This window comes from Rhinopithecus roxellana, chromosome 6 (genome assembly GCF_007565055.1).
Source record: "Rhinopithecus roxellana isolate Shanxi Qingling chromosome 6, ASM756505v1, whole genome shotgun sequence".
Classification (NCBI taxonomy): domain Eukaryota; kingdom Metazoa; phylum Chordata; class Mammalia; order Primates; family Cercopithecidae; genus Rhinopithecus; species Rhinopithecus roxellana.
The window spans coordinates 144,812,421-144,839,028 of NC_044554.1; the positions used below are offsets into that span (position 1 = coordinate 144,812,421).

A 26,608-nucleotide genomic window follows, 5' to 3' on the forward strand; every position below is an offset into this window, starting at 1 on the left:
TATGAGCCCCGTTTTCGGTTTGCCTCCAGTTCACGAGGAGGTGTAATAGGTTGTCTGACAAAGCATAGACAGGAAATGAACCCTGGCATCCAAACCGAACCTGGGACATCTGAACTTAATTAATTTTTGCAGGTGATAAAAGATTTAAAGGCAAAATATGCTAAAGGTTTTTTTTGAAGTGCAAGCCTTAATAGTCTAAATCTTGTTCATATCTGCACTCATAATTAAATCTTATTGGAAGTCATGGCCTCGCCCTCCAGCCTTCGAATTCAGTTAAGCAGGCACACCAAAGGGTTGAGAGAGCACAAACAAAGCCATGTGAAGAAATGCTTAGTTAAGTTAAAACGAAGATAAAAGAAATGGAAGAACGACACCCATTTGTTGTGCTTCGTTGGAATGGGTGTTTTTCACACACTATATTGAAACATTCCTGCAAGCACTTCAGAGAGAAGAATATTGAAACCCGACTATCCTTGTATTTTCCAAATATGCCTAAGTCTCAATGTCAGTCATAGTTCACCATTAGAGAAATGTGTTGAAGGCCTAGATATACTATAGCAGCAAGATGTTACAATTTTACAAAAATCAAGACATCAGTACCCATTTTCTCATTCATATGCAAAATGACAGTGAAATTAATTAATAATTGCCATTCTGCATAATTTGTAAGATATTACATTTTAAAAAATAGTATGTTCCTTGTTCTGTAAGTTCTATGCCAGGAAGATAAGCCAGAAACTTAAGAAAAGCAGACAAAGAGCAAAGATTGTGGGGAAAGAATTTTTCTAAGCTTTCTAAATTTGTCAAAATTATGTAAGAAGGTGATTGGTCAACTGCTTGTCCTATCCTTAAGGATCTTTTAGTGTTTACTTTCTAAATAATCTCCTCTGCTGCCATTTTAAGGTTGTAGGAAGATAGTCAAAAACTGTTAGGAGTCCCCTTTGAAAACACATTTGTGATATCTAGACTTAAAAGTAGTGAATTGTACAAGAGACTTGAAAGCTAAAATGCCTCCCTGTGGTAAATGGCTACTTTGTACTTCAGAGGATTTATATGTAAAATTTTGTTTTTGTACAGTAATACAGTATAGGAAGGAAAGACTGCTGGAAAAATCTGATACGATTTATAAAATAAGTTACCTGGTAGCTCCAAGGAGTTTCCTGTAAGCTTCCTGGCCTTTGATTATGTATTTGCTCCATTATCCAATCAGAAAGGATACTGATTTCCCAACAGGCTGTAGTAGACGAGAAGTTTTTGTTTCAGATTCTCTAAATATAAGGAGTTCTGTCCAAAGGGTTACCTCTGAGATCACCACCAGCCCACATATTCTTACTTTCAAGTCTTCCAAATTCTGCAGCTGCAGGGCTACTTTGAGGAAATTCCTGTTTCTTCCAGTTGCTGAGAAGGAAGTTTTAAAGTGCCACGTGGCCTTGAGACATCCGTTCTCCCTGGCTGACAGGTCTATTCTGCAAGTTAGCAATGAAAAAGCCAATAGATGGCTTTTCAATAGCCAAAATAAAGAACAACAAAAAAGTTATTCCTGCAAATCCAAAGTCATTAATGTTAGCTGGGGGGTGTGAACTAAATCCACAAATTATAGCGCCAATAGCTGGCAAAGGTACTCCTTTGTCCAGCAGTTTCAGCATTTTTATATGCTTAGTAAATACAGAGCTAGAGTTCTAATTTGCTGCTACTTTGGGTCACAGCCAAATTCAGCAGTGTTGAGTATTTTAGGCAAGAATGATTCTAGTTGATCTGTGGAGCTCATTTATTCCATTTTCCTTTCTGAGGCGGATCCCAAACATATTCAGATGGGTGTGGAGAGGGAGCAGGTGTACTTGCTTTTCAACTTGCAAGAGACTGGCCATTGTGTTTAGGGGACTAACTTGTCCTACAAGTAAGACTGTATGACTCAGGTAGCTTTTAGGTAACGTGACTTTTAGTTTGACAATAGCACTTTTTAAGCTGTCTTTGTAAAAGGAAAGTTAATTCAAATGTCCTTAGATTTGGGGAAATTGTGTTGTTGATCAAGTTCATTTAGATCTTTATTACAAGTCCCTAAACTAAATAACTAGGAGTGATAACATTAGCTGGTAGAATATATGATTTATTCAAAGTTACTCAAAGTTATTTTAACATAATAGTGAAAATATACAGGTTCTAAATCCTTATACAGCATCAATGTTTGCAGTATGCTTTTTAACCAGTAAAATATTTAAATGATTTTTCAGCATTTCCCCACATATCTTAGATACAAGGTCTATTTTGGGGCTTTTAATGTTTCATTTTGTTTCATTTCTATAGTAATTTCTCACAATCACCAATAATTTTCTTATCTTAGTTTATTATATATGTGCTGCCATGCAGAAACAAGCTTTAGATCACACCTGACCAATGAGTATTTTGTATGAATATTTTACAGCAAGGAAAACGAACAAAAAAATATATTATTATTTTTTCTTTTTTTCTTGAGACAGAGTTTCACTCTCGTTGCCCAGGTTAGAGTGCAATGGCATGATCTTAGCTCACCGCAACCTCCACCTCCTGGGTTCAAGTGATTGTCCTGCCTTAACCTCCCGAGTAGCTGGGATTACAGGCATGTGCTACCACAGCCAGCTAATTTTTGTATTTTTAGTAGAGACAGGGTTTCTCCATGTTGGTCAGGCTGGTCTCGAACTCCCAACCTCAGGTGATCTGCCCATCTCGGCCTCCCAAAGTGCTGGGATTACAGGCATGAGCCACCATGCCCAGCCTTAAAAAAATGATATTCTTAAGACTATACTGTAAGTTGTTCCCCCAGACAAAAGACATAATTGAATTTAACCTTTATCACTAAATATTTGGTGGATATGAATACAGAATCAAGAATTGCGCATATTAGAATGGATTTATGTAGTTTGATAATAATGTCTGTTGAAAATCTTATTATGCTGTGAACAGGATTTTATTTGTTACTCAGAAATTTATGCACTAGTAAGTACCCAACACAGTTTTCAAGAACAATTTTATATCTGAGAGAACCTATCATTTTATATGTGATTATTTTAAGTAAACATTTACAGTGTCCCCAGAGAAACAAAAGTAATCAAAACAATATTTTTCTGCTGTTCAAGTTGTGGATGCACTTATACTCGGACCAAATGTGTCTTAGAACTGACTAAAATTACTATTGTATAGGGGAAATACAAATATTCCCTTAATGTTGTTTTTCAAAATATTTTATTTGTCCATTTTCTAGATATCCAGTAATAAACACAAAAGACATTGTGGCTTTAATTTTTTCACCCTTGTTTACATAAAGGAAAATAGTTTTATCTCCTCCTTCCTCTCCTTGGGATATTCAGAAATCCAGGAATTAATACAATTTGACTAAGTTATTTTTTTTCCTGATGATGTATGTCTTTAGCTGAAACAACTTTCTGGGATAATGTGTATCTGCCCCAACATTATGATTTCTTAATTTTGGATATGTGTACCATTCAAAGAGGGGAAAGGATTATTGTATGTCTATGCCGTGGATGGCAAGATCAATGCAGGTTTTCAGAATTCACCAAAAGGAGGCGATGATAGTGTCTAGTGAAGGAGTACTGGGCTGGAGATTGGCATGAAGACAGGTTATATAAACCTCCTAAGGAGCAATAATGACTGACAACCCACCTCACAGGTTTGCCAAGAGGATCAAAGATATTATGAATGTAAGTTTCAGTTAACTGTATAACCGTTAAGAGTTTGGCCTTTGGAATAGGAAGTAGATTCAAGACCCAGTCGTGCAACTTATTACCTGTATAATCTTAGTAACTGAAACTCTCTGAGCCTCAGTTTACTTATTAAATAATCCATACCAGATATTTATATAGTGCCTGACTAAAAACTGTAGGAATCGTTGTTGAAAATAGTGTGATTCTATATCTTACTAATATAAAGTAAGTATATAGTTACAAGTTTTTACAACTTTCAAATAACAGAACCAGAAACTATGTATGTTTAAAGTATAGCAATAATATTCTATTGAATGCAAATACATAAATTATCCACTTTTGGAGTGGCTCATTATTTTTGTTCAGAAGATATTACGAAGCATATTAAGGTTTTTTTTTTGCACTTGAGGTATTTCAGTGAAGATATTTAAAATAATGCTATTAGTTCTATTGACTTACCTTTCTTATATCAATTCTGGCATGTATCTGTATCATAAAACAGTGAGAAAAAAGAACTGTCGAGTTTTATATCAAGCTATTTTTTTTTTTCTTTTGAATGGGAAAGAGGACTGGTGTAGGGAAAGGAAAAAAGAGCAGGAAGGAGGCTGGAAAGAAAGTCATTATATAATATTTAAATTAGGCAGATTGCACAAGATTGCATAAAACCCCATGCCATCTTTCTGCTTTGGCCCAAATGATTTAAGAGCTAACAAGCTCATGCTCCTGTGTCTTCGACTCTTGCGTTACCATTTTATCAAAATGAAGTATGAAGTTTTTTTGCATCTGGCTTCTCTTTTGAAGTGATTCTAACTGCGGAGGGATTGCTGACTGAACTGAACGCTTCAAGAAAGCCAATTTATTCAGCTGGTTGCAAAGCCTTTGACCTTAATGGTGGGACTTGGCAAATCAATGCATACACGTATGTTTAGTGTTCTGTCAAGAATTGCGAAAATGCTCTGTAAGCCATAGATCCTTCTGCAAAATACTAGTTTGTAGTTTAGTTTAAACATTAGTCTTTTTTCAGAGGCCAATGAGGCTAGTTAATTAAGCCTGAGGGGTTATGAACTGTTGGCAGTTAATAAGTCATAAAATTCCTCCATAAAACAGGATGCAAGATTCCATCACTGAAGCAAAGAGTACAAAGAGCCGGTGTATAAATATCTAATTGTACCAAAGGACTGGGCTTTCTCAATGACTGCTCATCTGGAGTCTCCAGGGCATGCTTGCTGTGGTTTCCTGATTTTTAGAAGCCAGTTTAAAAAATGAGTGCATTAAAGGGTAATTTGCCTGAAAGTTCAGGAAGTAAAGGGGGTGGTGTGGAAGCAGGCTGAATAGAAAGAAAAGAGGAACGTAGTGAGAAGACAGAAAATGAGAAAGAAAGTGGAGTAGAAAGGGAACTAGAAATCAGAAAGGTTGTCTCCACGCAAAGTTAGACATGACTGTATTTGTCGTCTGTTTTCATTTCCCCGTAGGATGTTCACCATGGAAACGGTACCCAGCAGGCCTTTTATGCTGACCCCAGCATCCTGTACATTTCACTCCATCGCTATGATGAAGGGAACTTTTTCCCTGGCAGTGGAGCCCCAAATGAGGTTCGGTTTATTTCTTTAGAGCCCCACTTTTATTTGTATCTTTCAGGTAATTGCATTGCATGATTACCCCTAATTTTCTTGTCCTTTGCTGGTGTTTTAAATTACACGAGATTACTGAATTGTCCCATGGGACCAAAAACCAGTGCAGAACAAGTGCATAACCCAGAGCACTGTTCATCAGGGAAGGTTGGGCTGATTTGATGTGTTGTTTGATGTGTATTTCACGAGCTCCCCTGTCCTTGTTTTCCTCTCTTCTTGCTTTCTTCCATTTGCCCTCTTCTCTGCCCACCGTGGTGTGTCTTTCTCTTCCCAGGTTGGAACAGGCCTTGGAGAAGGGTACAATATAAATATTGCCTGGACAGGTGGCCTTGATCCTCCCATGGGAGATGTTGAGTACCTTGAAGCATTCAGGTTGGTACCTCTTTCTCTCTGACAGTGGCAAATTGGAAAATAAATGTCCATTTAAATAACACCAAATATGAAAGAGAAATGTAAATGTAATTAAGGTAGATTATCGCTCAAAGCCACATAGGAATATGTGTAAGAAGAAAAGATATATCAAGACCTGTTTTTAATTATACAGGTATATTGGCCAATGGCCCATTTTCTCCCTTCCCTCCCAAATAAGGAGAAAAAAAAGATTTATTTTTAAATAGTTCTGTCTGGAAAATTCTGCCTATTATAACATATGATGTGCTTTTTACAGTAGACATTAGCGTATTCATTGCCCTGAGAAGTTCTTCATTACCTATTTAATTTTGTTGACCAAGCATTTCTCAAACTTCGTTGGACTACAGGATCTCTTTTTTACACAGCACCATTTAGCATTCCTAGTTCTGAGGAGCTCACTCATTTTGATGACATTGGCCAAGGCAATCTCATTTGATGGTATGATAAATGACTTTTGTATAGTTTTCCTTTCACATGAAAACATTAACTAATTAATTAGTTGTTTCCAGTTTCTCTGGAACAAAATCTACAAAATGTAACATTAAATACAATGTATTCACATTGCGTTGTGCTTTTGTCTAAGCAAATAACTAAATATTAATATAAATAAGAAAAATCAAATTAAAAGCTTTTCTTTGAGAGAATTTTAAAAATGAGCATTTCTTCTCTGGAATTTAGAAAATACTAGTTTGTAGTTTAAACATTAGTCTTTTTTCAGATGTCAATGAGTCTAGTTAATTAAATCTGAGGAGCCTCCCTTGCAAGATTTTTGGAAGAGGTTTTAGCCTGTTGGTAATGCATAATTTCTTGAATTTTCTGTTTAGTTGAAAGCAAAACAACCAAATAAAAAAAACCTTACAGGTGTTCATAGTTTTGAAATTTGCCATTTGCAAGTTCCCATGAAGAAAATCCTACTGATACCCTACATTTGAAACTTACGGAAATAATGGGGAAATTTTTTAATTAATGAAATTTTGGTGGGCTTCTGTTGTCCTGTGTGTCACGCATACTTCGTTGTCTCATTTGAAGTTCATTTCTCATGAGAAAGCAGGTCCAGGAAAAATGATAGAAAAATAGCTATTTTAAAAATATATTTAAAATAAATATGTTTGGCTTGGCATTCAAGATACAAAGGAAAATTCTACCCACATTCTGAAATGTGTATTTTGGGAAAAAATATACACAAAGATATCCACAATGTAGAAAAAATGACTGAAATAAATTTTTCTACTGTAATCTTGGGTTGATCGTGAAGACATTTTGCTTTAATTATGAGCAAAATAAAAAATTATGTGAAAAAAATAGAAGTTTTAATGTTATGAATTCTCTTTTTCAACATCACACATACTATTACATTTGCAAATTTCACAAACATTATTAATATCTTGTAGGAACTTTAACAGGGTAATAGATTTCATTTTTATATCACATATGAATTTATTTGTCTGTCTCCCAAGTTAACCTGGTAACTTGCACGATATACATTAAATTCACATTAAATACACATTAAATTCTCAACCTTACTATTTCATATAATCGTATCCATTATCTTTGATACAGAATTCATAGATTTTTAAAATCATTATAGTTCTATTTGGGGTACTATAGCTTTACATAAAAATAAATCATGTATGCACAGCAATGAAAGGCAACTTCTATTTTGTGCCTTTGTTTTCCCATCACAAAGTGAGTGGTAGATGAGATTTTTTTCTAAAGAATCTCTTTGAACACAACCATTTCATCAAATAATGTAAAAGCAGATATTAAGTGCACATATTGTTTTGTGATTTAAATGGTAAATGAATGACATACTCCTGAATGGGGTTGACTATTCTCAAGAATGGCACCTTTTCTTTGCCTGGAAGGTCGACACTTTATATTAGCAAAACTTTTCAAAGCTTCCCAGTGTATCTCCATTACTTGAGTTTAATTAGAGAAGTGGCATTATTTAGCTAGGCTGCAGAAATGTAAATTTCTAGCTTTCAATGTCGATATTTATTTAAGAACCAGATTTAATTTATAAGAATCCTGCCACTTTTGAACTATGGCATGTCTGCTATTCATCATTTATGACTGGAAGTACTTGTGAATTTGTTATGGCTAAGTAAGCCATTCATTTCAAAAACTGGCATTGAACACATATTATATGCCAGGCACTGTGGTAAGCACTTGGAATTCAGAACTGTTGTTACTTTCAGGGATCATAATATAAGTCATACTTATTGTTCTAGAGAACAGAAGCGCTCAGAGCAGATAAAGTGATTAACTCGTCCTGAATGGTTTCAGGAAAGGTTTCATCAAGTATTGTTCAACCTTTGCTTCTAAAGATAAGTGGGAACGTTCAAGGGGTAAAAAGGAATTCGAGTCAGGGGGTATTCATACTGACTGGGCAGAGAGAGTGAACTGTGAAATGCATGGAGCAGTGAAATGATCTTTCTCTATTGGCTCAAGGACATCAGGGTGGGATTGGTAGAAAGAAAATGAATCATACTTTGTAAACTCTTAGGCAGGCAAAGGATAGCCCAATAATATATGTATATACTCCTTTGTCAATTTGGGCTTAGTTAGATGACTGCCAAATAATTTTTAGTGCAGTATTATTTTCTAAGCTTATCCTTAATAAACTTCTTGTTTCCTAGTATTGAACCAGAAGATCTTTCTGGCATCTGTGTGTGGGTGCAGGAAATGGAGGTGGGAGAAAGAGTAAATGGTGTTTTTTTCTTTTCTCTTAGTTTTTAATTGTTTCTGGACTCTTATAAGTATCTTTTGGAAAGTCTCTCTCCCTGTGAAGCTACATTTATAGTGGGATATAAGATGGCTGCTTATTTTACTATCTAGAATTTGTCACATATATTGCCTTCGTGGTTTCTATTATGTACTTTTTCTATAGCAAAAAAAGAAATCATAGACAAACCAAAGATTTCATGTTTAAAGCTTTAAATATAATTTAAAAATATAATAGAATAACTAAATTATTTCAAATGACTAGTTATTTCTTCCAAGCAGTTATCACTCATCTCTGAAATAATTGAAGGGTATATTTAAGATTCTTCACAAGAATTGTTAAAATATTCAGTATTAAATATATTTTATGTTCAGCTAAGATATATTTCCAAGGTTACTATTGTATAAAATAATTATGGTTATTTTTATTGAGATCTTACATGCTAGGTCCTAGATTAGAAACTTTATAGACGTTATGGCTAATTCTTAAGTGCTTTATATAAGTCACAGAACTACTAATTGGAAGGGCAATAATTTGAACTTGGTTTGTGACTCTACAATCTATGCTCCTTTTGTCACACCACGTTGCTACTGTCTTCTGTTTATGACTTAAAATACTCAGGAGTAATAAAGCACAGTGACTTTTTACCAAAGTGTAAGACCTTCATACTCACACAGCCTCCCAACCTAAGGCACAAATGCCCAGTGAACAACATGGCAGAGAAGAACTATTCAATAATATTTGATTGAATAAGTCAATGAGTAAATGAATGAATCAGAGAAGAAAGAGGGAATGATGTTGGCAATAGGAGCATTGTCAAGCTGAGGTATTAAGTGAAGCTAGCAAAAGTCTGAGGGAACTACCTTGGCTTCTCAAAATCTATGCTTTACAAAGAACTCTGAACATCTATTCATTTTGTTGTAAGAATGTCAGACTTCTCTTTATTGAACAAATCTTTTGCTGAATGCCTGCTAAGCAATCTCTGTTTTGATCATTTCAAAAGGATATTCCAGTGGTTTTATTCTCTCTACAGTCCATTGATGAGGATTTGGCACATTATTTTTTCTAAAGACTAATTCTTTTAAGAGTCCTGCAAATGTTAAAGTGACAATGTCAGACCATTTAAGTGGTTTGTTTATAGTGGGCAAGAGACAGTTATGAATCTCATGCTTCTGTTTAAATCTGAGAAAAATATCTTCAAATGTTTAAAAAATAAGTAGCAATTTCCAATGAATAAGATTTTAGTAGTCCTTGAAATGATGCCTATTTTATTAAATAAATAAGCAAATGCGTGAATGGAGGACAATTCCTGTGTAGCCCCTCTTAATTTCAAGAAAAGAAATGTAAGCCCCTTAAATTTAGCAGGTTTTAATGAAATAATTAAAGTGACCCATTTGGCATATACTGAGGAGTAGCTAAAGAAAGGTCATAGAGCTGTTGGTCTTGGTTCTTTAGATGCAAACAAGTTCTGATTTTAAATATCATCTTTTCATGTCAGTATGTTGTAGTATGTATTAATTAATTGATTAACCTTAGTTAATATTTGTTATTGATGCATATTTTCAATAGACAATGGATCTGTACATATTAGCTCTTCAGGGAAGTTCATCTTAGGGGAAAACTCTGACCTAGAAGGACTCTCTTGCACTGAGGTTATCAGTGTGCCAACTGAAAAGTGGATTTTAAGAGAGTTGTCTAGTAGAGGTAATACATATTTAGTCAAAATTTTTGATGTTATTATTATTGAAAACTACCTGTTTTTATGTTATTGACTTATGTAGGTCGTATCTGTATTTAATCAAAATGCTATGTGCTTCCAAATTTAGGCTTTACTAAAATATTTTGGACATACAATTAACTGGAATTTTTAGAAGCTTAATGTTCTTGCTACATAGTTAAAGCCATTGAACCATTTGAGCACATACAAGCAGCCCAGTTTCTATCTTTCTCCTGTCTTGAGTTCATATCTGTTTGCTTTAATGACATAAGCAAAATTAAAATCCATTAACACAAAGTTGTGATTGGAAATCTTTCCAGATATCCTGTCTATTCTTAGTTCACCAGGCAATTCTGTTCCTGATGCTGAGTCTTTAATGTAGGAATGATGGCTTCCTGGGATTCTTCCCCTGCTTGTGACAAAAATGTAAAAAGGGCATTTAACTCAAGTGCAGAACAAAATAAAACCTTTTATTGTTATATCCACAGGGCAAGTGCTCTTTGGACAAGTCAATAATGGTCAGCCTAGAGATTTCTTAGAATGGTTGGGTTTACCATGGAACTAGAGTAGATAATTTGGGGCAGGGCGCATAAATAAGTAAAATACTTTTTTTTCTCTCATTCTTATTTTATAAAATATGTCATCATTATTCTGGCTAATTCTTAGAAGATTAACTTCTAAATATTCTTGTTATATGTATAAACTGAAAAAGAGGTTTCTAAATTCTATTTGAGAGATAAAATGGGACCATAAGTAACTATTTAGATTCACTCTTTTGGTAATGACAACTAAGTAAAAACTGTGGGTTTTTTTTTTTTTTTTTTTTTTGGTTATTGTTCTTATATTTGATATTTTAACGTAATTTCATGATAAGTGAATATAGAATAATACCATTGTCGAAACAACAATATAATAATAATAGCAACATAGTAATGTAGAGTATTCATTGAGGCTTTAATTTTTGCTAGTTGTTTATTTTTTTAAAAAGCTTTACTAGTCCTTGAGTTAGGTGCTCCTGTTTTCCACAGGCAGTTACCATGCTTCTTGAGCTTCGGTAGGTTTCCTGATGTCACACAGCTGGTGTATGGTGATCAGGGATTCCGTGGCAGCAAGTATGATTGTGGGGACGGTACTTTGTTGGTCCTAAACTATACAGGAACTGTAGTTCCTGTGTCAAGACCATGGGATAACAAAACAATCATATACTGAAAAATACTTTGCAATGCATTTTAGTCTATTTAACTTTGGCTTGGACATCTAAACTGGTAAGTACCCCAAAATTGAAAATTTAGACTTTCACTACCTTTGATATCTCCAAGCCACTTCTCCTTGTGCCTTCTCCTCATCTGACATAGTAAGAGAGCCTATCAAATTAAACCCCTGGTTCTTTTTTTCCTTTTAATAACCAATCTAATTACAATGGGGATATAAATTTTTTCATCTTTGTTAAAAGAAATATTCTTCTTATGTATGCATTTAGATTTTGTGGAAGGGATATGTAATAGAACTTGAAAATACCAAATTAAATTTTAATAGAATGCATAGTGATAAACGAACATTTAGGTTTAGTTTTGAAATACAGCATGATTTCATTGTCATCCAAAAGTCATACTTAATGGTAAATTATTTGGGATCTTAATTTGTCAATGAGAGCTGCGGTTGATGCTTCCCAGTCTTGCAATGGATTCTCAATTGTTAGTGACAAGTAAATATATTAAGCTCATGATATTATGTATTTTCCCAAGGATGTTGAAGACAGTTTGAGAAAGAGGGTGGAGTTTCTTGAAACAATTTGCCAATATGAAATACTGTACATATCAAATTGGCCCTACTACCATCTTTCCCAGACCATTTATCATACCTCACAAATCAAGCCCACATTTTCTCTTTCTAAAAGACTTGACTAATAAAGAAGATGTGGGCTTCAATCTGAACTTGTCAATCAATCTTAGTAACAAAGCAGTAATGATTTTCACCTATTAAAGTTTTATTTCAATAAAAAGCAATACATATGAATTTATTGCTAGTGTGAACCACAATTATTCACTGTCCAGATTCTGTTCTCTATTTTCAGTATGTTGAGATGTTTCAAAAACTTTTATCAAACAGGTCACAAGAAAAAAAATTCCATAGGAATAAATTTGAGAAAGCTGTCAGCTCTATCTGCTTTTCAGCTTCAAAAAAAAATATAGTTCAGGGACATTTTTTCTCTCATCTGTTCAACATATTGTACCAATTTTCATCAAAAAATTACAATTTTTAGGTGTGTGTCTCTAGATACCCTTAGAATTTCTGCTCTTTGACCCTGAGAGTAAATTGATCTTATGCACACCTGTCTTCCTAGGGAAACTTGCAAACTTGATTTTTGAGCCAAGCATCAAAGAGATATGATATTATTAGACAGTATAGAGCTCAGGTAAAAAGTCCAGGAAGTATCTTGAAGTGCTTGAAGTTTTGAAGGGGAAGTGATATCTGCAGTGAAGAGCTATTTAAAGTAGATCAAATGCTACAACTTACTCTTTATTATTATTTTTAAAAGGTCAGATCAGCTATAAAAATTTTAAGACAATATTTTTTCTCTGCCTTAAAATGGTTCTAAAGCCAAAAGTTTTCTGGAATCTGTACAGCAATTAAACAATTTTCCAAATAATGGGGACTAATTAAAAGGATATCTATGTTTAATTAATTCTTTTCTCTAGAAGTTCTAAGAAAAAGGTAATTTGTATGCCTAGAAGTGATTTGTTTTGATTTTCCAGATGAAACACTGAATTATATAATCCTTGCCTTGCACAAAATCCTCTCAATGTATGTGTAATACTTTGAAATATGAGGAAATGCAATCTTTTTATGAAATATTATTGTGGAGCATTTTAAGGCCAGAAATAGCAGATCTTTTGGACTTTCGAGGAGCTTACATCAATTCATTGACTTAAATAATCTAATCTAGTAATAATGGAATTGTTGTGTAGTTAATGATATGGGATGGCCAGAATGAAGGTAAACATAATAAATTATAGAGTCACACTTTTTTTCAGAGTTCTAGTGAATATTTTAGAATTTGCTTCATTTACTGGATTTTAGTAGTCCTTGAAATGATGCCTATTTTATTAAATAAATAAGCAAATGCGTGAATGGAGGACAATTCAATTGAGCTCTAGCTCAATTAAAAGTTACTTATCCTTTACTTCATTGAACAGCTGTTTTTTAACCAAATTTCAATGTCTTTGGGTCATAGAGTGAATTTTTTTTTTGAAACTGAGCCATTACCCTCTTTTTCTATGATTTTACATCTAAAGTTTACTACTACTAGATTTATTGAGATGACAAATAATGTGGAAAAAAGGGATTGAATGTTTATTTTAATATACCATAAATATAAATTTATAGTCCCTTTTTTGAGAGTTAGATAAATATAATGGCTTATTAGTACTAAAATTTACATATTGACTTTCCCACGTGGAGGAATCATTCTCATGGAAACTTTACTCGACTGCAGGTCTGTTCAGATATCGCATCTGAGATGCAGAGCTGAAGTTCACACTGTTTTCTGGTAGACAGGACTTTCAGAGAGTAGTTCGTCTCTTTGCATGACATCAAACATGTGGATGATAGACTCAGTTTTCCATATTTCATCCCAATGATTTGATGTCATATAAATGAAACTTATAAATCAACATCTGTTTTCATTTAGGCAGAAATTTAAACTTTTCAGGCACTATTCTAGAAGGGTAATGGCTTGTTCTTGTATCCATTAGGAATCTGCGTATCTTTCTTGGGGGCACTGCAGTACTGGGTACTGGTTGTCTAAACATCTATTCCAAAGAGCAGCACTACTGTCGTAAAGCCATATGGAGGGTGGTGAGCTTATGAACGACAAAACTTCTAGTGGGAAAGACTTGGCAAAATGGCATTTGTCCCATTATCACTCGTATCTCAACTTCAAAGTGGAGAGGAGAAGAGAAGAAATAGATTATTCAGTCCACGTTTAAGCACAGCAGAATTTTAAATCTGCATCTCAATTTGAAGATATTTTATATCCCCAAACACTTGTAGAAAAGGCCATCAAGAAAATAACATGTACACATTATCTTTCCCATTAAAGAAACATATTGTTGCACTTGAAAATAAAATGTTGGCTCACCTAGGATGTGTATTTTTAGTTGGTTCATAACTCTTTTAAAATTAAAGCAATGCTGGAGTTACTGAAATGGACAGAAGTTCAGAAACAAAAGAGCATTTTTACTGGAACAGAAGTCAAAAGCAAATAAATGAAGAAGAGTTCATTCAAAACCAAGAGCAAGAATAGAACAGGCACAGATTTAGAATTTGAAAGTTTTATTACCCAAAGAGATCTGGGTTTCTTACCCTTCTGTACTTTTAGTTTCCGAAAGTCTCTTAGAGTTGCCTCATTAGGCCTCTGATTTTGTTTTATATACCCATGTCGTCTCCCTTGTAGAAGTTTCTGACACTGTAAATTCTTTTATGTTTCAGTACTTCTAAAATGAAAACAGCATTGTAGAAATTATGCAGTGATGCCTTCCTTTCCGATAAATATGACACCGTCATAGCAGGTGAAAAAGATAGGAACAGAAATAATAAAATCTGGCGTGTGTCATATTTTACTGACTCAGTTTCCATGAACTGATTAAATGCTAAATTATTAGGAGAACTGAAGTCTGCCAAAAGTTTGTTAATATATACCATTTAGTTTGGTTTTTTGAGGATGTGACAATTAATAAAAATCAAATGATATGTATAATCAAAAAAATTAGTATGAAGGAAGGCTCACTCACCTGTTAATTTACTAGACTGAATTTTTTAATTAACAAATTAATATTATTTTGCCCTCTTCTAAGATACACACAGAAGGAGAGAGAGAGGGTGAGTTTGGCACAGCTCACTAAATACACTTTAGAAGAAATGAGAATATAGAGAAATCCTCCCATTGTCAGAGCTGAGCATAAAATCTGCACCAAGTTAGAAAGGCTTATGTGGCCCAATTTAAAATTTTGTTGTTTTATAATAACTTTGGAGAATTGTATTGTTCCTTATAAAATACCCACATGTTCTCCTTTGGAATAGCTCCAGAGTGTAACTGAACCACGAGGTTGCCTCCTGGTGCTTTATGTATTGTTTAATTGTTTGCTTTGGTGGATGTTTTTATTAAAAGCTTATTGTTTAGGATAAGACCAAAGTGTCATTTTAAGAACAACAGAAGCAGAGCTGTTTGGTCTCATAGTTCTTTTTCATAGGTGTGTTAGTGAATACCAGATACAGCTAATGAACTAGCTGAAAATTTTTCTTGTAATACCTCACAAAGAGAAACAACAACAAGCAAAACCCTTGATTTTTACTCTTCTCCAGTAAAACATGACTAGATTGGCTAGAAAAGCTAAGAATCTCCATGGCTGTGCCCAGGCCTGGAAGGAAGAGAGCTATCTGTGGATGCGCATCTGCTCTGTCTATGTTTTGTTCCAGGAGGAGTTTGCTTGGAGTCACACGCACTGTGATACACATGGCCATATCAAGCCTCAGGAGCTGGGAGGCAGCGAAGCCCCTGTGTCACAAGGGCCGTAGTGGGCTTCCTGGGGTGTGTACCAAGCCTACCAAGGCTTTCGTGGATCTCAGAGCTATAAAGTTCTTCATATCCTCCCTGTGCCCACAATTTGATTGCAAGATAATTATCTTAGCTCAGATCATTCTGAATATAAATTAGGTCTGGGAAAAGTTTTTAATTCAATGATTTTAATTCTAAATGTTCTTCTCCTCCCGGAATATTTTCTTTTCTGAAGTGGTATCACCATATCACTCACCGATTCCTCAGAAGTTGGCTCTGGAAAGAATTCATAATGTTCCCTAGCAGTTCCTTGCCACAAACAGCGAGCAAGAGTTTGATTAGTCCTTGACTTCCCAAGCTAGTCTTTGTGACTGGGACCCACCCTCAGACAAAAAACTTAAAGGCAATATACCTTGAGATAATTTCTAGGACTTATATGACCTCATTAAATTCCGACTCTAGATCTCATGTAGACATTTGAGGAAATATGATTATTGACAAAATGTAAGCCCATTACAGACTATATCACTTCAAAAGGAGAAAGACCATTAGGACATAATTACATCAGAAACAGTATACACATTTGGCTGGTTTATAAACTGTCACTTTCAGAAGTACGAAGACTTATAAAAGTTTCCAAAGGTTCCATTATAACCCTATTTCCAACAGTATTCTCTGACAAACTAAATAAATTACTGCGTGTATTGGACCTTTGAGGCTTGGGGCAAAGAATGGAAAAATTATTTACAAAAGCTTGAAAATATTTAATCACTAGAGGCAGGGGGGCAACGGTGTTTTAATTAGCAGGTCCTCGGGCCATTGGCTGACTAGAGGCTTTCTCAAACAACCACACAAATGCACTGAATAGCTGTTTGCCAGCCTTAGGGTCAGGCCTGAGATGAAACAGATAAGATAATTGGCTCTAATGAAATCCAGAAGGCCTTGGCTTTCTTGTTTGAGCTTGGATTTGAAAAGTGCGTGTGGAAGTGAGGCTTAATTCAAACCAGAACTGAGCTAGGCCCGTTTCTCAGTGACTTTGATATTGTTTGAAGTTCTAAAAGTGTTCGCCACACCACTAGCCTGCTGGGCTGGGCCTCCCTGGTACCCTTAATTACTAAGCTTTATTGCTGACTTTACTACACAGGAAAGGGGCCATTATATGTTCCATCAACATCAGCTCTTCTCAGATTGGAGGAAAGGGCAGGGTTAAAGGCCACTGTAGGAAGGCAAAAACTTCACTTTGAGGTAGTCAGATCATTTACCAGTGTTGAATTTCACCGTTATGCACATACATTCCTTACAACACAGAAGCCCAATTTCCATTTTTTAAACAAGTGATTACTTTTCAAAACATTTTTGTTTGTGCCTTTTTTCTTTCTTACTCTTTTTTTTTTTTTTAGAGAGAACGTTTATGTTTAAGGGCTGAAATGGTTGCACATGATACACTGGAAAAAAAAAGAGTACAACACTTCCCAATTAATCATCACACCAGAAGGTCTGGTTGGATTCTGTAATAAGGAGGATTATTATTAATGCCCCTTTGAAGTGGAAATAAGTGAGGAACCCTCCTGTGGTGTGAGAGTTGTCCTGACACCCCGAGGAATAAAGACGCCTCAGGAGACTCTACAAAATTAAATCCCAGCTTCTAGAGTCTCTCACAAAGTGGTTGCACAAAAGTGCTCCCAATCCAGTTTGAAGCCAAGAAGCAAAAATGAGGAAGTCTCCCCCTGAGGGGTCAGTTGTGGTGTTACTGAGGTTCCATCCTCCCCAGTCTCACCGCTGCTCTGCCTTTGGTCCAACTGGTAAAATGGATTATGCATACAAATGAATTAGTAACTATTCAACCCTTTTCCCTCTCAGATGAGGAGATCTGGTTATGCTATGAAAGCCAAGGGACATGGAGTCCAGTCCTATTTCCTGACCCATTTATCACCTTTGGTTAGGAAAGTCATGAGCAATACTGTCAGACTTAACTCGTTATGAAAGAACAAGTTGAGTATTTTTTGCATTATTTAAGTAAACTTGACATTAATGTGATACAATTGCATCCATGATCCTGCTAACCATTTATCCAATACTCCTTTCTGGGTATTGTTATGCACGGATGGACTGGGTCCTAGGTCTCCACTAGGATGATGTGTGTCTGGGCCTAAGGAACCATATTAAGAACCCAAGGAGACCAGTATTAGGAAGACAAACTGAGTTTCTGCTTCCTAAGCTCTCGTAAGCTGAATGAAGGAGGCCCTATACATATTTTTGCCAGTGATGAACATGATATCAGCTCTGATCAGAAGAAGAATCTGATCATACTCAGCTCATTTTAAGTATGTATGTTTTTCATTAGACACTGTTATGGACTAAATGTTTGTGTTCCCCCAAAACATATATGTTGAGCCCCTAACCCTCGGTGTGATGGTGTTTGGAGTTGGGGCCTGTGGGTGGTAATTAGGGTTAGATGGAAACTTGAGGGTAGGTGCCCTTATGAGCAATGACACCAGAGAGCTTGTTTCCTTGCTCTCTCTCCATGCACACACACTGAGGCAAGGCTGTGGGTGCACGCAGCGAGATAGGGCTGTTTGCAATCCGGCGAGAGTGCTCTCATCAGGGCCCAACCATCCTGGCACACTGACCTCGAACTTCTAGCCACCAGAACTGTGAGAAAATAAGTTTCTGTTGTTTAAACCACTCACTTGGCAGTATTTCTTTTTTAATGGCAACCTGAGCAGAATAAGACAGACACTACGAAAATCTTTAATATGAGAGACCAAACAACCCAACAATGAACTTAAATTACCAAAAAAGTATCTTCTAAACCATATTTTGCTGAACACTAGGTGCAAGAAGTATTAAGTGTTTCTCAACAATTAAGAATATCTTATAGTGAAAAATCTCTTATTGAAGATACATAATATTTAAATGCATATTAACAGCTACAGGAATTCCAGTAGCAATTTTACATTATTTAATGCATTCTTCCTCAAATTATTTGAACACGAATCTCCCCGCTCCTCACATCTCCTCACCTAATACCTGTAAATATCATGAAAACTAATATTCTGTAGAACACAGATTGAAAAATTCTGATAGATATAGGTAGCAAACTTAGTGGGCATTTTAAACAGTCCATCACTAATTCAGTAAACATGATAAGATAAAAGTAAGTAAAAAACATCTGCCCCTAAGATTCTCACAGTCACTTTAATACAATAAGTAAATTATATTACATGTCATTATAATATTGTGTTATCACATAAACTGAGCATACCGCAATCCATATTCTACAGATTATCTTCTCCATTTTCCACTGGTTACATCTTAGTGGTTCTTGGATAACACACCCTAAAGACAAAGAAAGAAAGAAAGGAAGAGAAACAGAATTAACAAGAGAGGGAAAAGAGTGTCAGTTTCCTTTGCTATCACTATTAAATGACTCAGTGAATTTTCTTAGGGTAAAGTTACTGCCATTCAAAATTATAGTAAATTGGTAATATTTTACAGTCATATATTTTTTGTTTCAGCTGAGCATATTTTGTTTCAGCTTAAGTATGGACACATATCTCCCACACTTTTTTAGATCAGATATGACACATTAAAAAAGATGGCTTTGTTGTTTTTAAAAAGTCTTACAATTAGCAACTAATGGCAGTGTGAACACATAATTGGTTTTATGGATAAAACCATTTGTTTACTTACAAACTTTTAAGACTGCATTGGTTATTCATAACTACATTTTGCTGTGGAAAAAAATACTCGTTTATGTCAAAAAGGGGAGAGTTTCCATTAAGTTCATACTCCCCAAGATGAGAAAGCATACCCTGAAATAAGACATTAAATGTTAGAATGTATTACTTTTCCTGGTTAGAAAAGAACTTGGCTTTGGGAGTGGACCCTATGCATATCATGGTGTGGCAATGCCATTTTGTTTCCAAAGATAACATTTGTAGATATACAGATGCTCTGAACTTTATTAAATCACAGCTGTGGTTATCACATATGTATTCAAAAGATATTACAGTTATCAAAGCAGTGTGTCAGCAAAGTCCTTAGTAGTTTGCTTAAATTGCTCTTTCATTTTACTGCATATATAAGTATTCAACCACTGTCTTTAGGATATTCATATAGGTTGAATTATATAAATGGGGAGAAAAGCCTAAGTACAAAAACACAAATACGCAAACAAAAAGCATTATTTATGTAGAAGCATTCAGAAATCATGAATAGCATTATGACAAATTAGCCTTTATGACATTTCATAGGTTCACAAAAGAGAGAAAGAGAAAAAAATACTTTACTTGAATAATACAAAAGCATGCAGCTTTCTTTTTTTTTTTGAGACGGAGTCTCGCTCTGTCACCCAGGCTGGAGTGCAGTGGCCAGATCTCAGCTCAATGCAAGCTCCGCCTCCCGGGTTCACGCCATTCTCCTGCCTCAGCCTCCTGAGTAGCTGGGACTACAGGTGCCGCCACCTCACCCGGCTAGTTTTTTGTATTTTTAGTAGAGGCGGGGTTTCACCGTGTTAGCCAGGATGGTCTCGATCTCCTGACCTTGTGATCCACCCGTCTCGGCCTCCCAAAGTGCTGGGATTACAGGCTTGAGCCACCGCACCTGGCCAACATGCAGCTTTCTTTAGCACATTGATTCTTATTCTAACAGTCTGAATACGGGGTGTTCTTGGGCAATCATAGTGTGGCTGAAATATGCAATATTCAGGGGGCACAGACCCTTGTACTTCTTGTTCTGGGAGAGGCAGAGGTGTGACAATGTCCTTCCAAAAATGACAGTGTAGGGGAGGATTCTTCCCTGGAATAAACCTACAGAATCCTTTCTTCTGTGGAGCATTAGTAGATTTTTCCCGAGCCGAACATAATGAAGAAGTACCTTTTATCTCAAAACTCAAAACCTCTGCATCTATTGTCATATTTTATTTGTCCTCAAATATCCTTATGAATTGGACATGGTACTTTTGAAAATCACACAGGAAATTAGTCACATGTCTAGAATAGAGGCTGCCATTGCCATTAATTCAAAATGGGAAACTGACTGCATTCCTCTCTTACTTCATTAAGGCTGCTATAACAAAATAGCATGGACTGGATGGCCTATAGACAACAGAAATGTATTTCGTACAGTTCTGGAGGCTGAGAAGCCCAAGATTCAGGTGTGAGCAGAATCAGTGTCTGTTGAGGGCTGCTTTCTGGTTCATAGATGGCACCTTCTAGCTGAATCCTCACATGGTGGAAGGGTGAGGCAACTCTGTAGGTTTTCTTTCACAAGGGCACTAATCCCATTCTTGAGGGCTCTGCTCCCATGTTCTAATCACCTTTCAGAGTGCCCACCTCCTAATATCCTTCTGGGTTAGGATTTTGACATGTGAATTTATGGGGGACACATTTAGGCCATAGCAATTTCCAAGAAAAATATGCGTGGATTCTGAAGAGAAGTGAGAAGTAACCAGTTCTCATGGTTGCAATGCTTCCCTTTGCCTCGCAGCAGCAGGTCTCCTCTGCTCTCACCAGATTTCCATGAGGAGCAGCTGAGCTGCAGTGTCTATTTGCTCTACTTTCTTGGATGCTGATATGGTTTGGATCTGTGTCCTCACCCAAATCTCATCTCGAATTGTAATCCCCATGTGTCAAGGGAGAGACCTGGTGGGAGGTGATCGGAACATGGAGGCAATTTCCCCATGCTGTTCTCATGATAGTGCGTGAGCTCTCACGAGATCTGATGGTTTCAAAGTGTTTAGCAGCTCTTCCTTCGCTCACTCTCTCTCCTGCTGCCGTGTATGATGTGCCTTGCTTCTCCTTCACCTTCCACCATGATTGTAAGTTTCCTGAGACCTCCCCAGCAATGTGGAACTGTGAGTCAGTTAAACCTCTTTCTTTATAAATTACCCAGTCTCGGATAGTTCTGTATAGCAGTGAGAAAACGGATTAATACAGGTACTCTACATTAGTATTACCTGTTAGTAATTATCATCTTTTATTTGCCTTCCTATGAAACTGCATTTAATTTTCAAAGAGTACACTTGAAGGGTTAAGACCCGCATTTGTATGATGTGCTTTTCCTGAAATGTTAGTTGGTATAGTGATTTATATTACATCATCCAATCTACTTTTTAAAATTCCATTAATACCAAATGTCTAATTATTCCTGTCTTGTAAAATGCATTTATGAAAGCAAACCATTTTCCATTTTCTTTCTTTTATGGAAACATCCAATCAAAGTTGGTTTCCTGAATGTTTAGATTCATTAGGCTTTCTTCATTTGTAAAAATACAGGAGCAGCTACTCAGCAATGCCTTCTTCCCACCGGTAGGCAGGTAGGTGCCTGTGTGGGAAATACCTTAGGAACCAAGGATTGCTCGAAAGTTGTCTTCAAAGACAGCCCTTCTGACAAGGCTGCTGAGGGGTGTAGAAATGGTACACCTCTGTTCTGGCTGCTTGATCAGTATCTTAATTTAGTCTTTGGTGCTTTGAGGTATCTTTCATGAGTGTGAATGTGCATAAAGCTGCCTGACTTTCTACCATGTGCTTAACTGTGAGTTAATTGCTGTGGAGAAAAATTCAGAAGCATACAACAGTCAGGGTTGGGAGTGAGAATTACTACAAGACAACTACAGAATGAGCAAAGCCTGAAATATTGACCGTGCACTAGGAGAACAAAGGTAAGGGAAAGGACTGTTAATCCAAGTCTTGTGAGTAGCCCAGTGTCCTCCTGGCATGTCCAGGAACTTGAGGACAATTAAAGTCAGGAGAGGAGGAGGATGTTTACAGACGTACTATCATTCCTATTCTGAGGCCAGGCCTGATTGGTGGGTGTCAGTCTTGTACGATTACAGGAACTCTCTTTCAAAGAAATAATACAAAGGCAAAAATTCAAAAATAGGTACAGGGACTTGGAAAAGGTCCATGTGAGTGAGGGACTTTGAAAATTAAGATTCATTAGCTTTATGGGAAATATGCCTTGGTATGTATAGTCCTAATGCCTTGTATTGCCTTTAATTGGAGTGAAACAATGGACACTGCACCATGGAATGAGCCTTAGGTAAAACTAATGGCTGTGCTGGATAGTGAAGAGAAACAGAGAAATTCTACAAAGGTGGGGGATTTCTTAGAGAAACTGAACTGACAGCGGATGATCTTGACATAAAAATTCAACTGGGATACATTTTTCATCTGAGGGCACATGCTGAGGAGATCAAAGTAAAGAAGTTTTTTTTTTTTTTTTTCCTCTTTTTCTTTCCAGTGTATGTAAAGGTAGATTTTTAAAAAAATATATATATATAAGAAGAAAGGATCCATCAAGGAAAAATAATGAAGTCAATCCAAACCAAACATATCATACTAGGGGTGCAGGGAGCAACCAGTATTTACATAGGCAGTGCACACTCTTCTTTTGGGTTTGGTGTGAAGGGTCTGCCCCTGTTTGTGAATGTGTTCAGAATGTGGACTGAGGCTAGTCCCTGAGTTGGCCTGGCTCCGACTTTCCACCGAAGGGGTAGAGTTGCTTTAATGTGGTTCACGTGTATGGTGTTTCATCTTAAGCAGAGTGATTTATGTTAATGAAATGAAACAGAAAAAATACCCTTGACATCCTAGTCTCCTTAAAAAATATTAAATAAATGTGTCCAGGACTTTTGCATGATTATATTTATTAAAACAAATGGAAGACTTCAATCCATACCAGAATAAATTTGTAGGTGACCCTGGGGAGGGTTAAATCCATTAGGGAAAAAAAATGAGTTTGGGGCTTTCTTACCAATTCTGAAAGGAAAGTTTTATAAAGCCGTTAAGATCAGTAATATAATAGAAGGTTACCAAACGAGCATCAAGTGTAAGATAATTTGTTCTGTAATTTAGAATATTGTTTTGTTTGACTTCTGAAAATTTAATCCCCAAATCACAATTCACAAAATATATTCAGAACATCTTTATAAGTCGAATACTAGACTTCTTACTGTCTTAACAAGAATTAAGCATGTGCCATCTTTAAAGTATCTACTTGAAAGTGTTATAATTTAAGAGTTTAGCTTTTGTTTGTCATAACCATTCTACTAATACAGAACTAGTCATTTTAATAGAACTTAAGGGCAGCAGAGAGAATCTTTTCAACTCTTAGATTTCATTAGTGTGCATTTATCTATACCTTTACAACATGATTATATAATTAAATTTCAAGGAAATTAAATTGGTCAAATGAATACATTTTCAAAAATGAGTTGATTGACATTTTTCTCAGAAGTGACCTATGTGATGAAAAACATTAGACATAAGAATAATTCACATGTCTGGTTATCTAAACTGCTGATTGAATTGTAACTTGTCCAGCTGACTACAATATTTAGTAAAAGTGGAATTAGCCAAAGAAAATGTAGTTCACTTGCTTGGAACATAGTGACATACTCTTAATTCCTCTAGCTTAAATAAATAGTCTATTTTTGAAATACTTTTTACAAACAAGGTTAAGAAAGTAATACAACAAAACTTCTATTTTAAAAATCTTTCTCTTCATTGCTATGTGGGGAGATTTCACCAGAAATGTATCAGAAATTTGCCTTAATGTGATGTACCTATGGGTATTTGGCAAGCATGTCACTTGGCAGATACTTGCTAATATGCAGCACAAGAAAATGAAATGTAAGGGTACTTTTAAAACACATTCCTGAGAAATGCTTAGCTCTATCTGACAGGTGAGATATCATTTATTGTCATATATTGGCAGTTGAACAATTGAATTTTAGTTTTGCTATCTTGGCTACAGATATTATGTAAATTATATTCTTACGGGGTTCAAGGTAGTGATCTTGATTGTAATGATGTTGATAATGGTCATTTAATCAATACAGAGGCTGTTGGTGTATCTTACTGCAAATAAAAATAAGTTTATGATAATCAAGGTGCATTTCCAATTAAACAGAAAGGGGAATCAGAAGAGTTAATAGGAGGGTAGAGAAAATATAGAAATAGTTGTAAGAGAAAGAAACAAAGAGAAATAAAGATAGAGTACAAAGACACTACTCTAGTCTAGTATGGGAGGCTAAAAGAAAAAAATACTGGGCCAGGCGCTGTGGCTCACACCTGTAATCCCAGCACTTTGGGAGGCCAAGGCGGGCAGATCACAAGGTCAGGAGATGGAGACCATCCTGGCTAACACGGTGAAACCCCATCTCTACTAAAAATACAAAAAATTAGCCGGGTGTGGTGGCGGGCGCCTGTAGTCCCAGCTACTCGGGAGGCTGAGGCAGGAGAATGGCGTGAACCTGGGAGGCGGAGCTTGCAGTGAGCCGAGATCACGCCACTGCACTCCAGCCTGGGCCACACAGTGAGACTCCATCTCAAAAAAAAAAATAAAAAGAAAGAAAAAATATTGAATAGAGAAAAGTATAAAAAGTCTAACAAAAGAGTAAATAATCAAATTGGGGTAATTTTTTAAATGAGTAGGAGTAAGGAGCCACTACAACAAGAAAAAAAAACAAAAATAGTAAATGCCATTATTTTCAATAAATGCTATAATTTATGAAAATGGGATTTTATCACGGTCATTGATGTTATAGCATTTATGGTCTATATATTTTGACAGTGTACTTAAACCCCCAAGGCAGGCAACATGGTTAGTGCCTGCATAAATTAGTCAGGGCTTGGGTTGTTATTGTTAAATATTTTGATTATCACCAAGGTTTAAAATAATGCTTTTATAATATAATGGGAAAATGGATGCAATTGACTGCTAAGTGATTGGTGTCAGATTTCAGAGGTAGTAAGAATTAGCTAGAAGGGATCCCTTAATCCCACTGCACTCTACTCTCCAGAAGCTGTCTCTGAAACCAGAGCAGTAATAGAACATGTCTCTATAACACAACCAATGAATGTCACAGGCTGGTTTCAAGACTTTCAGCTCAGGACTTGCTTTAAACTAAATTACGTGCAGCAGACATTTTCCAAATATACACCGCCTAAAGATCTATCTCGACCTAGCGTAGTGTTATTACAGAGAAGGGAGTTGGAAAGATTGACTGATTGATTAGTAGCCATTCTCTGTAAACCTGACATAAATGCACATTTCTTCTATTTCAGAAAATAGTTGCAATTGTTATTTGATTGTTTTTTATCCTGGCCCATGGTCAGTAGCTCTATCCACCTCATTTCTATCATTGCTAGAGTCTTTTGCTTAAGTCTTCATCATGAGCATGCCTTTCCTGCTTGTCCTTTGAGAACACTGTTCACAGTTCATGGCACCGACTATGTTTAGGAATGGTGGCCATGCTGAACTTGAGCACTCCTTTTCAGCTGCCTGTGGTTTCACCACTTCTTAATACGTTAAATTTAATTAGGCTGTGGTTGTTAGCCCCTTATTTTTCTGCTCGCCATTCTGTCAGTTAATGTTTCCCTTGCATAGGTCAGAAGGTGGAGAGGGGAAGAAAAGAGGGAGAAAGGATTCTCAGCCAAATCCAGGTCAAGCTGTCTAACCAAACGGTAGCTGATTCTACTACCGACTTGGTCTCTTGTTTCCCAGCCTTTATGGTACCAAGAGACCTTTGCAGTAATGGAAACATTCCTTCTTTCACTTCTGTGCACCGTCATCTTCCTTGACTTCATGCAGAGAAACACAAGGAGCAAAATAATTGTAAGCATTACAGCCTTTTACTCTAATGACCTTGACTCTGCACTGGGATAGATGTCTAATTACAAAGAATTCAGCACAGACCACGTTAGCGGGGCTGTTGTTTGCTTTGCACACAGACCCAACATCTGTTGGATCTTTGGAGCAGGGATTTAGTTATGGGAGATGAATCCTGCTGTTCTCTTAAAATGCACGCTTTGAAAAGAATGCTCTTACAATATTTTGGTCCTGAGAGATACTGCATCATAG

General features: G+C 36.1%; 1 protein-coding gene across 1 annotated transcript in view; it reads left to right on the forward strand.

Moving 5' to 3' along the window:
- The window catches only part of HDAC9 (histone deacetylase 9), a 907,594-nt gene that overhangs the window by 764,724 nt on the left and 116,262 nt on the right, over nt 1–26,608 (forward strand). The window contains exons 22-23 of the mRNA XM_030932454.1: nt 5,171–5,290; nt 5,604–5,701. Of these exons, the coding sequence (XP_030788314.1) occupies nt 5,171–5,290; nt 5,604–5,701 (218 nt within the window). The remainder of the gene's footprint in view (nt 1–5,170; nt 5,291–5,603; nt 5,702–26,608) is intronic.